At 33.2% G+C, this 15198-nt stretch overlaps 1 protein-coding gene across 1 annotated transcript in view; it reads right to left on the bottom strand.

The window, feature by feature from the left end:
- ADGRV1 (adhesion G protein-coupled receptor V1) overlaps positions 1-15198 on the bottom strand; it is a 778411-nt gene that overhangs the window by 614327 nt on the left and 148886 nt on the right. Inside the window, exons 30-34 of the mRNA XM_001366741.4 lie at positions 13340-13555; positions 12586-12830; positions 10385-10566; positions 8316-9127; positions 5975-6184 (exon numbers count right to left, since the gene is read on the bottom strand). Of these exons, the coding sequence (XP_001366778.3) occupies positions 5975-6184; positions 8316-9127; positions 10385-10566; positions 12586-12830; positions 13340-13555 (1665 nt within the window). The remainder of the gene's footprint in view (positions 1-5974; positions 6185-8315; positions 9128-10384; positions 10567-12585; positions 12831-13339; positions 13556-15198) is intronic.

Raw genomic sequence — 15198 nt, 5'->3', positions numbered from 1 at the left:
TATAAGGTCCAATTGAATTATTTGTACAAAATGTTGTTTTTTATTATATTTTTAGAAAGTAGAAGTATAAAGTAACATTTAAAGCATAGAGAAGAATGTATAAAAATAAAGTAATAAAACATAGCTATACCAAGACTTTACATTTAAGTAAATACAAAATGTCATACAAAAGTCATACAAATTTTAGGGAGAATTAAGTTGAATTAAATTAGATGTGTTTTATTGATATCATTCTCCACATACTTCGAATACTACAGGTCAGAAAACTAAAAGGTAAACTTAGAATGAGAATCTGAAATTCTTATTACCTTATACATTTAAACATGTATAATGTTGCCCTCTTTGTGTTGGCTATTTGGTGAATACCACATAAGCCATAATATGAGAAGCATTAGGTAAAACAGTGGGTAGTACCCTGGATCTAGATGCATCCTCAGAGCCTGGGTGTGACCCTGGGTAACTCACATAGTCATTCTTAGCTTTAATTTTCTTATCTATAAAATGGGAATAACAATAGTACCAATTTCCAAGGGTTATTGTAAAGATAAAAATGAGATAGTATTTTTAAAGTGCTTTGGAAACCTTGAAGTGCTATATAAGTGCTAGCTATTATTTCTTATAATATATACAATATAATCTTTATAAGGTTTATAGATTTCAAAGTGAGGAAGAATAGAACATCAAAAGGGTTCCCACCACAACCCGATGCTAACCAGTTTGTGTGAACAGGCCAACAAAACACACCCAACTTCTTCTTCCCATCTCCTAAGTGATTTGCTTTCAAACCCATACACTCTCATCATTTTCAATCTCTATCTCTACACTGGCTCCTTCCCTTCTCCCTTCAAACATGGAAAATTTTCCCTAGAACTTATTCCTCTTCCAGCTATTTCCCTCCTTTCCTAATCAAACTCATTCCAGGTGGAGTCCATAATTCTTGTCTATATTTCCTCCAACTTCTTTTCCTTGTTTACCTCCCAACAATGTCTTCTTGTACCTCATAACCTACTACAATACTTTTTATCTATGTACATTAGTCTTTTACTCCTCATATTCGGGGGGGGGGGGGCGGGGAAGGGGGTTTGCCATTTTTTGATAAAAATAATTAGTCCCCTTGTTCTCCAAATTCTTTTTCTGGGTTTTTTGACACTATGCTGATTTCTTATCTTATTGATCCTTCTCTACCCTTGAGTAATCTTCCTCATCCTACCTTTTAACTATAGTGTCCCCCCAAGTCTCAGTTTTTCATAATTTACCCTTTGACTACCACCACCCTTTTACCTTTATCTCTAAACTCTAAACAAGCCCATATTTCCATATATTTTTCTTTTTTTCCTACACTCAATACAAATAAACCAAGACTCACCTTCATCTCTCCCAAGTCAACTTTTTTCTCCAACTCACACATTTCATTATTTCTTGACAACTATGCCAGGTCTTCAGACTCATATTTTTGCAGTTGTTTTTGGCTTCTCCTCCCCTTATCCCCCATCTCCAATCAAGACCAGATTCTTCAAAATCAGATTGAATAAGTATATATTAAGAATCTACTGTGTGTTGATCACTGTTTTTTAAACTGGAGAAAATGGTAAGGTTTGATTAAGGTATGACACTTTGCCCTCATTGAACTTAACTTATAGTCTAATTGAGGAGATATAAATATAGAAAAATATTATGTATATCACATGAAAAGTACATTAGAGACTTACAAAATTAAGTGCTGTTAGGGCTAAGGAAGACAAGGAGAATTAAGAAAAGCTTCATGAAAAGCATTGGAGTTGAACTTTAAAGAACAGGTAAAGAGGAGGAAGGAAATTCAAGATATAGCATGAACAAAGACATTGCATGTTCAAAGAACAAAAAAAGAGTATGAACATAATGCAGAGAAAAGAATACTGGATTTGAGGTCAGAAGCTGTAAATTAGGCTATTTCTTGCATAATCTTGAGATCACTTAATCTCTGCGTAAAAATGAGAAGGTATGCCTAGATGACAAGGAAGGTACTTTTCATCTCTAAATCATGATACTAGATCCTACAACAGAGAACCACCGCAAGGTTTTGAGCAGAGAAGTGAAATGAGCAGATGACTGAATAAAGGCACTTATTACAGGATCTATGAGAAGGGCAGATTAAAGCAAGAGGAAAGTGAAAGGAGAAAGAATTGTGAAGAGTCCAGACCACAAAGTGGAAAACAAAGAGTCTATTTTAGGGTGGTAGCAGTGTAAGAGAAATGAAGAGATAGATGTAAAAGATATTTCAAAGATAAAATTGACAAGCCATAAGAGGTAAAGAAGAGGTAGCATCAAAAATGACAGCAATGCTTTCAACATGGGAGACTTGGTCAATAGTAGTGCATGAAATGGAAATAATCTAGCTTGGTATATGAAAATGCCCTGCCTCTAATGTCAGAGAAATGATTCCCACCCTTCTGTGACTCTGGATGCCAGTATGACCCTTGAGCAAGTCACTTAAAAGACTACTCTCTTAGCCTCAGTTCCCTGACATCTGAAGTCATTTCCAAGTCTAGATGTACGATTCTATGATCAGGTGTATAGGGAATGGCTTGGTTTTATTTAAGTTTGAGTGTAAGGATTTCAGCTAAATAGAGATCTCCAAGTAGAGATTGAGATTTAGACATCAGAAAAGTTTAGGGCTAGAAATTCAGACTTGCAAGGCAACTGCATAGAAGTAGTATTTGAATGCATGGCAGTGAAAGAAATTGGTAAAGGGATGGGGGAAGGAGATAAAAGGAGAATGATCATGAGGGTCTAACGTTATATGGAGCTCACAGTAGATGAGTCCAAAAATAGTCCTTTAATTCTGGTCATTACATCATTGGCAACCTTTGAAAGAAAAGTTACACAAGAGTATTAGTAGCAAATTTGCATTACAAGGAACTAAGGAGCACACAAGAGCAGGTACAGTGGAGACATTAGATGGCAAAAACTTTTTCAAGCACTTAGCCAGAGAAGAAATGAGTTGGAGCACATTTGAAAATATTTTAGGCATACAGCAAGAAATCAGAGGAGAAAGAAGAAAAATTTATGACACATGAGTGAAAGAAAGAATAAGTCATTTAAAAAGTAATTGTTGGAGTGAAAAATAGAGATCATACCTCAATATCTAGTTGAGGAAGGAAGAGAGGGCATTATAATGATGAGAAATTTTGAGGAATGGAGGAGGGGAACTAAGCTGGCAACTGGGTTATCTGCTACAAGTTTGAGACATATAAGTGTAGCACTGGGGTCAAAAGAAGAGAGGGCTAGGAAAGTCCCTCGCAGGAGTAATGCAGGGAGTTGATAAGGATTGAGTATAATGACTATTAAACAGAAGAAAACTTCAGTTCAGATTATGTATCATAAATTTGTAGTGGGTGAAATATGCAGTAATAATAATCTCTATTTATCTCTTCCTTTTCTTTCCACTAATCAGAAAAAAACAGTCCTGAAACAAGTTGCAATCCTACTATAATTCCTTCATACTTAATATTTTCTAAAGACTCATATTGGTGCATAAAATAACTTTTTTTTAATTTGTTAAAGTACTGGGATATAAGAACTCATCTTCTATGAGTTCACTGAAAAAATTTTCAAAGTAACTCTAGGAGCAGACAAGAAAATAGGAATTATATTGTCTCACACTCTTCACAAGATTTTTATTTCTTCAATAGGGTTCAATGTCTTGAAAGTTTTTCATTCCCACAACTATTAAAAACACCATTCTTTTAAAGTTTCATGAATCAATATTATTCTCAAACAATTGTGGCAAATTTTTTTGTCTGAAATGTTGTAGTTACAGTTTGTTGAATTCTCAAGGATATTTTGAGGCTTTTATTTGCATTATGAGGATTTATCATATGGTTTATGAAAGACATCGAGCTTCTTATTTATAGTTCTACCTACCAGGTAGGGTCTTACTGGGTATCTGGCAGACCCTAAATATATGGTGATTATAGTATATCTTCTTTCATAAACTTGCAATATCTCCATTGATCAATAAGTCAGAAGTCCTTAAGAATAAATTTTGTATAATTTCTGGTAGCAATAACCTCATCGTAAATTCCCTTCCATTACAAACCTTTCTATTTCTAGAATAAATCTACATGACTCAAAACATGTGGATATCACTTGAAGGAGACATTTCGATGAAACTCAAATATTAGCTGTTACAACTACTACGACTACGACGACTACCACAACTATTACTTCTAAGACCAATTACTACTAACTACTACTATTAGATCTTTTGTGTGTTCTTTTTTGTTGGTTTTAGGAATTCTGATGTGCCTTCTTTAAATACCTCAGGTGTTTTTAGATAAAAGGATAACTACTTGATAGAAAAATTTTAAAAATTATAAATAGCTCAGGTAAATTCCTAGCTTCCTTTGTTCTTCCTCTCTTATGTTAATTACTAATTCTTATGCTCCATACCTGCTATATTATGCTCTGCAATTGGTACAAATAAATAAGCACACAATCACTTAATTTTACAAGAGAATGAATACTGCATAGAACAAAACACTTAATGTACAGATTATTTTTGCATAAAATTTATGGTAATCTGATTTTTAAAAGCATCTTTCCGAAGGTCAATTTATCAAATATGGAAATAACAACATGAAATAACAATGCCTTCCATTCGTATGGCATTTTATAATGCTTCATATACTTTCACAAATATCTTATTTAATTCTCCAAGCAATCCTGTAATTTAGGAATTTTTATTTTTCTCCACTTCATAGTGAAGAATATTCAGTTTCACAAGGGCTTCATTAATTGACTTATCTAAGATTCTAAAGCTAAAAAGTTTTTAAAATGAGACTAAAACTCAGGTCTTTTGATCTTGATTTGATTGTTCTTCCTGCTACAGAAATTATATTAGGAAAACTTTATAATTAAATGAGATTTTACATTACATTATCTGTTGTTAACTTATTAATAATTCTCTTAAGAGTTACTACTATATTAGTTCATCTTCTTACTATCCAATCATCTTAACTTGACAAATGATTTTTGAGTGTACACATAAATCAGAATCAGTAATGAAAACAGTGTTTGGGGCATGGTACACAATAGATTGCAAAGTACATGAATTCAAAATGAATTCTTCTTTATATTGTAATTACAATTTTTAAAAACTTACTTTATATATCTTCAAATTATATCATGAAACAGAATAGGATGGAATAAATTGTCTGTTTTGCCTAATAATGTAGTAAAAAATCATCACAAGATTGTCTTTAGAGTGGTAAAAAAAATCAATCACAACAATTCCACCTTGCATTGATGGAAGAAGTATACACACAAGAGAAATCTCAGATTCTTAAAGTATTAAAATATTGGTACATTCCAAGGAAAGAATTATTATATATGACAGATAATACTACTTGTTGACTGAATAAAATTGTATTTTGTATTAAAAAAAGGGAAAGTATACATTTTCTACATAAATCTATGAGAACTAAATAGGCACATTATTGCCTATGCAACTACAGTTAGTTATAAAATCATTCCTTGATCCTAAAAAAATTAACGATGCAATTTTTGTTATCTTCTCCACTTGAAATGAAATCACATATTATTAAATGACTTAATTTACAACAAACCTTACCTTTTTTACTTCATCTTCTGTAATGAATATTTGTTGCATAAGCCCAATGAGCTTTGAAGGGGTTTGTTTCCATCAAGAACACTGAAACATGAGGTAATTAATGCCCCCCAAAATATAATAGGTACCCATCCTTTACTTTGCAAACTGAAATTGCCATATATGTCCAAGTTGAAATATAGTCACAGGAAGCCAATTATTCTGATGACCCAAACAAGCTTTATTCATACAAAATTTGTTTCTGGTCGGAATCTTGTAAATGTCTGAAATTAAGCTTCCCCCAAATCATAAAATGAACAACAAATTCTCTTACAGACTGTATAAATAAATAATGTCTATGGAAAAATAAAATAAAAAAGAACTTACCTTCATGACCAATAACAGACCTGGAGCTTGTATGAAAGCTAACAATTCCTGCAACATGGTCATTGGCTAAAATGTTCACTGTAACAGTGTCAGAACTGGGCAAAATACGACTCCCACCTTCAGTATAAACCAAACTGACTATGATGTTTTCATCATCCTCAGGCTCAGAATCATCTAAAATGGTCAAAGTCACAGTCTTTCTGGTTTCACCTAAAGTAATAAAATGAACAAGAATCATATAATAATCACACATTTTTACTTTTATTTTTTTTTAACTTTCCCTTCCATTTTAGAATCAATGCTAAGTATTGGTTCCAAGGTAGAAGAGCTGTAAAGGCTAGGCAATTGGGGGGTTAGGGGTTAAGTGACTTGCCCAAGGTCACACAGCTAGGAAGTGTCTGAGGCTAGATTTGAGACCAGGACTTCCTGTCTCTAATCCTGGCTCTCAATCCACTGAACCACCTTAATAACCCATTTTTCAAGAGGAACTCCAACTCACTATTTTCCTAAGTGCTAGGGTCAATTCTGCTTTACCAGTATTTGTTCTTAAAGTGTTTTTCCTTAGGCACAGATTTGACTATGTCATTATGCCATTTCAGTATCATTAAACACCTCTGTCTCTGTTACCCCTATGATAAAATTAGAAGGGAGGGACTGTTTCTACCTTTTTATTTCCAGTGCTTAGTATGATGCCTAGCAAATAGTAAGCTCTTAGGAAATGCTTATTGATTTGTTGACTTGATGGTATGGCTTTTAATGTCTTTCATAATTTTTCCTTTCATTACATATCATCCTCCCTCCTATAGTCTACACCTCAGTCATTCTTCCTAATGATATTTAAGGATACACACAATAAAAAAAAGAAATTGGAAGAGTTACTATCGATCAAACCTATTTAATAAATAATTATAGTATGGTATATACAATATATTGTATCTATATATGAATGTCACATATATAACATATACTTTGTTTATAGTATACTGAATATAGCATGTATATACTATACATATATTATTTACAGAATATATGTATATATTTCTAATATATCTGTGTATCATGTATAATATATACAGTATGCTATAACTTAGAATATATGCTGCATATACTACATAGTATATGTATAATATAGCATGTATACTCACCATAAAATGCATTATACTATATTATGCAATGTAATATATTGTAGTCTATTTAGTATAATATAATTCTTTAAATATAATATATTCATAATATATACTATTGTATAAGTGGAAATTTTCTGTCTTTGAACTATATTCCCCAGAATTCCTCTCCTCTCTCCACCATGTTGCGTGGTCATATTTTGTATATAGTTGGCAGGAACTCTGCCTCTCTCTGTTCTTCTCTCACAACACGGCTTAGCATCCTTTTTACTCTAGCTTTTTTTTTAATTGTTATTAATTAATCATATAAATATAATACTTGGAGTACTGGATATTAATTTTAAAATCTATACTATATTTTAAAATATGTTGTTCTATATTACATAACAGTATTTTAATAGTATGGCATATAAATACATTATATATAATATGTCTATATAACATGCATGTATGTTATGTTATATATGTGAACATCATAGTGTATATGTAATATAGTATATATACATATTATATTTTGCATATTATAGATGTAATAAGTAATATAGATTTCATATATATTACTTATACCATAGTATGGTATTTATAATATATATTTTATTACATAATACATATATAATTTATATATAGTAATAAATCATATAATATATGTATATAGTACTATATATTATAAATATATGCACAGCACATACATTCTATATATTGTATGGTAAATGTTATGCTGTGTACTATTCTTTATAGTATGTATACTATATTGCACATACAATATATATATATATTATATGGTACAAACTATATATAGCATATAGTATAATATCTATTCTATGTACTCTATGTTGCATATACTATATAATATGTGTTCTACATACTATATGTTGCATATGGTATATATAATATGTATTCTATGTACTGTATGTTGTATATACTGCATATAATATATATTCTATATGCTATATGTTGCATATACTATATATAATATCTATTCTATGTACTCTATGTTGCATATACTATATAATATGTGTTCTATATACTATGTGTTATATATAATATATTATAAATACTATACTATAAAATAAATCGCATATCATATTATATATTGTATGTGCAATATACATAGTAACTCTTCCATTTCATTTCTCTATATACAGTATAGACATTCTAATTCTTTCTAAAATCATGGATACAATATATATTAGCATTCATCTTACAGTATAGCTCACCTTCAGCAAAAGTCAGAATGTCTCCTTCACCTATAAAGTCTAGACCTTCAGTAGCTGTTCCGCCAACAACACGCCACTCCACTGTGACCTGGCCTAAGCTGCCCCCTATCCTCTCAATGCTCAGGTGTACCAAGGCTAGGGGCTGTTCTTGAACTTCCACATATTGGCCATCCTTGGATGTATTGGGATTGATGCTGTAGATTTTAAATACCCCAAAGGCATCACCATTCAACATTATGACAACTGTAGAAGTATTTGGCTGTCCTATGGTTGGCTGGTTTTCAGGGCTGGCTGAGATGTTCATGAGTTCAACCTCCAGAAGTGAAATAGTGAAGCTCTCGTCCATCTCTGGGAAATCATCAGGAAGGATGGAAACTGTTAGGTTCGCAAATTCATCCCCCTCCAACATTATAGCCCATTGTCTTATTACAGGCTCATAATCACTCCCAGCCACAGCCTGTCGGCTAAAAAGAGCAGCTACCCTTGTCATGTTTTTCCGGTAGGTCCAGAATTCTGAACTGTTGACAATCAGACTACTCCATGTAGTTATCCAAAAGCACTGGGGAATCTCAGAAGAAAAAGAAGTGGAAAAGGCTAAACATGCATGTTCTTTAAGGCACAGAGTGGCACACATGTGCTGGGGATTCACAGTTGCAGAGACATTCACCCAAGTCCTTCCAAGCTGGTCTGGAACTCCTTGAGCTGGTGACTCGTAAAAGGACAGGACATCTTGGCCTTCCTCCATCGCCAGAGCCACGACATCAATATCTGCAGTGCTGTAGTAGAGCAGCAGCTGGCCAAAACGCCCTCCACTAAAAAGTATAGTGATAATTGAGAGGCAGGTTAATTAATCAGAATAATTTTATTTAAATTCTCTTGGAATCTGCGTGAAAAATAAAGAAACATTAAGGAAGACAGACAGGCTGTTTTTCATATTTTCTCAAGTATGTTGAATAATCAAACTTATCTAATCTCTAAAAGCTATCATGATTAAGAGACGTCTGTTCAAGATGTTAACTATAAGTCATTTCATCTCTCTTTTCTTAACTGTAAAATGAAGGAACTGGGGAAGATGATCTCTAGGGATACAGTATTCCTTTGGTGCTTACTTACTATCTGTGTGACCTTGGGCAAATCACTTAATTTTCTTGGGCTTCAGTTTCCTCATCTGAGGAAAATGAAGGGATGGGCCTCTAAGTTGCATTATAATGCTTAATCCACAATTCTATAATCTAAACTGTATTATGTCCTTTTTAATAGAAATAGATGTTGGGAAATTGATTTTTTGAAGATTTATTATTTAGCTATCCTAAGTGACATCGAACAAGTTACTGGAATTGATTCTCAAAGATATTTTTATATTAGCCTCTCACCCCCTTTTACTAAATTACAATGAAAGTACAAGGAAGGTGATATGAGTAAATTTTGAAGGGGATTTTTTTTTAATTTTGCTTCTGACCAAAAGTATTTGGATAGACCCCATTTTCAATTATACAGCATCTCAAGGGTAGCTTAGTGTTTCACCAAAGAACTAAGAGAAAAATAAAATTCATTAATCATAAGCCAATTTGGGTTTTCTTTCATTTAGAAACTTCCATATCATTCCCAGATTTGTCCATTAGAAGCAAATTTATGTTCAATGCCATGAAAAAAACTTCCTAACAATTAAAGCTGTCCAAAATTTGAATAGCCTGCATGGGCCAGAGAGATGATGTGTTCACCCTCTGTGGAGGTCTCCAAGCAATGGGTATACAACCACTTTTCACTTATGTGGTCATGGAGATGCCTTTCATGTATGGGTTAGACTAAAGAGTCATTGAAGTCCCTCCCAATTCTCAAATTCTGTGACTGTGAAATGATTGACTAAACTAAATCTAAAGCAATGTGGCAATCAATGTATTACAATGTATCACAAAGAAAAGCTGTAAAAGAGCTTCCATATTAATAGTATTAAATTTAATTAACTATTATGTGCCTTGCAAAAAAAATTGGAAATTATAATCACTCAAACCAAATCATCCAATTATTCAAGAAATTCCCATTCAAATTAGAATATCTGTTCCACAAACCTTCTCCTGACAGTTATGTTGACACAAGAACTTTTCTCCAGAGGCTCCTGGACCCGGTAAACAGATTGAGAAAAGGCTACTGTACCATAAGGATTATCATTGGCAGGAACAATAATATTTGCCACTCGGTCTAACCCAATTGTACCTCCACCAGAGGCATGAGTTAGTTGTACTTGGATGATCTAATAAAAAAAAGTGAAGAACTTTCTTAATAGTATCACAGTTCTGAAATCAGAGTAAAAATAGCAGAAATACTTCAAAATAACCACACTAATTCTGATACACTTGGTTCAAAAAATATTCTACAAAACACATGAAAAATCCAACATGAAACTTAAAGGCAAATTAACTACCCTCTCCTGAACTCTTTGATAACAAATATAATCATTTATGAGGAACAGTTATGTCTGGAGTCGGATGATCTGAGTTCAAATTTGACCTCAGAAACTAGCTGTGTGGCCCTGGGCCACACACTTAACCTCTGTCTTGTCTCAGTTTCTTCAATTGAAAAATGAGGATCAGTAATGGCATCTACCTCATGGTTGGGGTAAGGATCAAATGAGATTAATATTTGTAAGATGTTTAGAATAATGCACTTAGCACATAATAGGTCCTTAATGGATCCTATTGGGTCCAGTCTTTTTATTTGACACTTGTAAGAAACTGAAAACAGAAACCTCCAACAACAATAAGCAAGACAAATACTTATTTAGTGCCTGCAATGTGCCAAGCATAGGGCTAAAGGCTACGGATACAAAGAAGGGCAATGGCCAATTGTGGGTCAGTTTTTAAAGACCTCACCATTTAATGAGGAAAACAAGACTTAAACAATTATGTATAGATAAGATATATGCAGGAGAAGCTGGAGAGAATCCACAGGGAGAAGAGCTCAGGAGAGACTTTTTGTAGGGGGAATTTTGAAGCTCAGCAACTCTTTAGTACTTTGGACAGTTGCCTGGAGGCAATGTGAAGTATAAGCACCTTGAAGGCAAGAGCTAGTTTGCTTTTGTACCTGTACCCCTAGAAACTAGCACAATGCTTGGCACATAGTAGACTCTTAACAAATAATTGGTGATAAATCATAAGGTGAAACTGATTGATTGATGACTGACTGAAATGTTAAGTGACTTTCTTATGGTCATAGATTCTCATGGGGGGAAAAATCTATTCAAATACATATTTTTAGATAGAAGTATGGTCCATTCATTTTCTGCATCAGCTAAAGCATACTTCTATTTCTTGTCATATAAACTACATTGTGGCTTATTTTTACAACTAAAAAAGATAAAAACTTTCTGATAAAATAAAAATTTTATATTTATATTATTATATTATATATATTATATTTATACTTAAATTAAAAAATTAATACTTTCAAAGTTGAGGCACATGATTTTTTAAAAAGTTATACTTATTGGTTAATCTCCAAATTACAAAAAAAAATTTTTTTTTGCTGGTATAAAGAAAAATAATTCACACTTTTAAAAAACTCTGTGGGTTTCACCCTAACACCTACTATTCACAGCACCAACATTCTGTCATTCTAAATTTATAAAAGAAAAATGAAATTTAGAAACACATTCCTAAGGAAATCATTATAGCGCCGATTTTTATGCCCATATTTGATAAAAAGCTTTGTTCTCATTCAGTAATATAATTAGGATTAATTTATATTCACAGTAAGTTTAAATTTTTCTTTCTCAGCATGCCTCTTCATCATAAAGAAATCAAGATTGGGAAGGTGCTTAATATGGGTTACAATCTTCCTTTAATTTAAAATGATTGGCTCCCACTAAAGCCAAAAGGAAGTACAGATTTAATCAAATTAAATTTTAATATGTCACAAATGAAATAGAAAGAAAAAAAGCATGGCTCAGATATTCTAAATGCTTAATTATAATGACCACCTATTATGAAGTCCACCTATCCCTCACAGAAGTTCTATAAAGATATAAATTAATAAAATTGTTGGCAACAATATACTATCCCTTATGGAGTTGTGTTTGTATTTTTTCAATAAGTTGTAGGACTTCATAGTCCAGTACTATCTCTAAAATATCCTCTTGTAAAATGATACAGTAAACAGCCTTATTCAATTATACAGCACCAGTTTTTTTTCCTATACATCTGCTCTAGGAATCATAAGACAAGGTAACAGAAGTTGATTTACAGTGTCATTCTATACTAGCTCTTCCTCTCACCTCTTCAATTTCCGGAACGTCGTCAGCCAGGACCTCTAACAACAAGGTTTGAATGGTTTCCCCAGGGGCAAAGGTCACATTACCTGAGACAACTCGCAGGTCGCCAGTGGCAAGTTCTCCATTAATGGTGGCAACCCACTGAACAGTAACATTGCCGAGTGTCCCAGAATTGCGAATTATTGGCAGGTTTACCTTCACTGAATTGACCTCAGGCTCCTCTACTATAATTTTAGTGGTCTGAAAAACTGAAGCGTGAAAGAGAGTTAGTTTCGAATATACAATGAGAACAAGTCTGTAAGGAGGTCATGAACGGAGCCTCTTCTGGTCTTTTGGCATGTAGGATTTCTTTGGTACTTAGAATATTTAGGGAAATCTAACACTGTAAAGTCAGATCAAAAAAAATTAAAAAAAGGAATGCTAACAGAGTTACGAAATAAACCATTTTGTGGTTTCTTTTCTTCTTAGGAATGGAAGATTTTGTAAGCCTATGAGACGCTAACCTTGTCTGCTATTTAATGGCGATCAAAGAAGGACTGCACGGTATCTGTTCAGCAGGTATGCAATAAATCTCCAGAATGGGCTCCCTGCCGCTTGTCAAGAACACTAACCTCCCTTAAATTACTAATAGAAAAGTGAAAGGATTCGTTCTTTGATTCTACGAAAATGAAAGGATAGATGCCACATGGCACATATCATCTCCTCTGCTGCCAACATCTAAAGAATCTAAAGAAAGAAACATAGTGATCTAGTTTACCAAATAATCCATAAGGATCGTCAGAGGCCTCAATAATGATGATTGCCTCTGTTAATGCCCCAAGTTTGGCTCCTCCGGTTGTTTCATTCAACAGCTGCACGAGAAAAGATTCTTCCAGCTCAGGGTAGTTATCATTAATAATATATATTGGCACAGCTTTACTGGTTTCACCTTCTAGCAAGACCACATCTGATGAGGCTATACTGTAGTCTTCACCTATTAAGTCAAAAAGCAATAAATGTACATTTAAACTCTGAACTGAGACCAAAAAAAATGATAAAAATCTTAAGAAAATTTGCCCATTCATTTACACAAATCTTGGTCATACAATCACAGATTTAGAGTTGGAAAGAGCCTTACAAGTTATCCCATCCAACCTCCCTATTTTGCAGATAAGGGAACTTAATTAAGTCCAGAGAGTTTAATTAGAGATTTTTAACCCTTTTAGTGTCATAGTCTCCTCCAGATGCCTATTGAAGCCTATGGATCTGTTCTCAGAATTGTTTTTAAATACATCAAAGACACAGGTCAATTATGCTGAAATACAGTTACAAAATTTATTGTTTTTAAAATTCACAGACCCTAGTTTAAGAACTCCTGGGTTAAGTGATTTGTTCATGCTCACATTGCTAGTAAGTATAAGAGAAAGTATTTGTACTCATGTTTTCCTGATTTAAAATTCAGAGTTTTATCTATTACACTAAATTGCCTACAAATAGGCTTTGTCTAATATACTCCAGAAATTTTAAAAAACCATGATAATTAATTCCTATAAACACTATTTCTCTACCTTAAAAAAAAGAACCATTTCCTACTCTTTACATGTGATCAATACTTAATATTCAGATTTCCACTTCTGTATCAAATTGAATATGATACACAAAAGGCATAAAGATAGAATTCTGAATATATTAGAAAGATTAAATAGTCCAATATCTCTCAATATTTTTTATGTCATGGAACCCTACACTTAAAAGTAAAATTCTAATTCTTACAGTAAAATATTTTAAATTGGTTTTTAAATGCCTAATACTAAAAATAATTCCATGTGGTATATGCCGATTTAAAGGAAAAAAAGATAATTCTTGTATTTTAGAACAATTTTACTCTAAATCCAAAGGTATTCTAATAACTTTCTAAATGGAAAAGACACAGCTTCTACTTGATTAGTGTAATGGTCTCCATTTTGTTTGGTTTTTGATTGCATATGCCATTAGTAATGATTTTGTCATTTGTACCCCTAATAAACATATATTATTATTATTTACAAATGATGTTTCTATATACTACTACGATGTGACTTAAGTCTGTGCAACCTGAAACAAATATGGGTCTGGAAGAGTGTTTTACTTAGTAGTCATTGTCCTTCCAGCTAAGTCTGACCTTCAAATGGATCAGCCACAGGGTGACTAAGAAGACAGGGAAAGGGAGCTCAGGGAGTAGGAGGAATTCTCCTGCTGGCAGCTGCACTACTGCTGCTCAACATCTGTTAGGTTATATCTACTTCTCAGGGGCTGCTTGTCAAGATAGCAAGGTGGTAGTAGCTGCTTTAGGCGAGAAACACAGAGTTGGAGAGTGTTATAGAATAATGGGTGAAGAGTAGAAGTATTTATATTGGAGATAACCACACAATTGGCCTATCTGATTGTGACATCTTCCCATCCTTTGAATAGGGGACCACGTCTCTCAGGAGGCATTCCATGCCTCTCTCACCATTCCCACCCTGCAAAACACTGACTCAGGATACAATAATTGAAAATAATATTCACCAGATTTCCCAAGTTCACTCTGGAGAGGGCTCCACAAAAAGTTGTATTCCCCTTTTAGTTAGATAAGCCTATATTTTGGAGAAAGCTTTC

The sequence above is a fragment of the Monodelphis domestica genome, chromosome 3 (genome assembly GCF_027887165.1).
Source record: "Monodelphis domestica isolate mMonDom1 chromosome 3, mMonDom1.pri, whole genome shotgun sequence".
Taxonomy (NCBI): domain Eukaryota; kingdom Metazoa; phylum Chordata; class Mammalia; order Didelphimorphia; family Didelphidae; genus Monodelphis; species Monodelphis domestica.
Note: the sequence above shows the minus strand (reverse complement) of the source record. Positions and strands in the feature narration are given on the sequence as shown.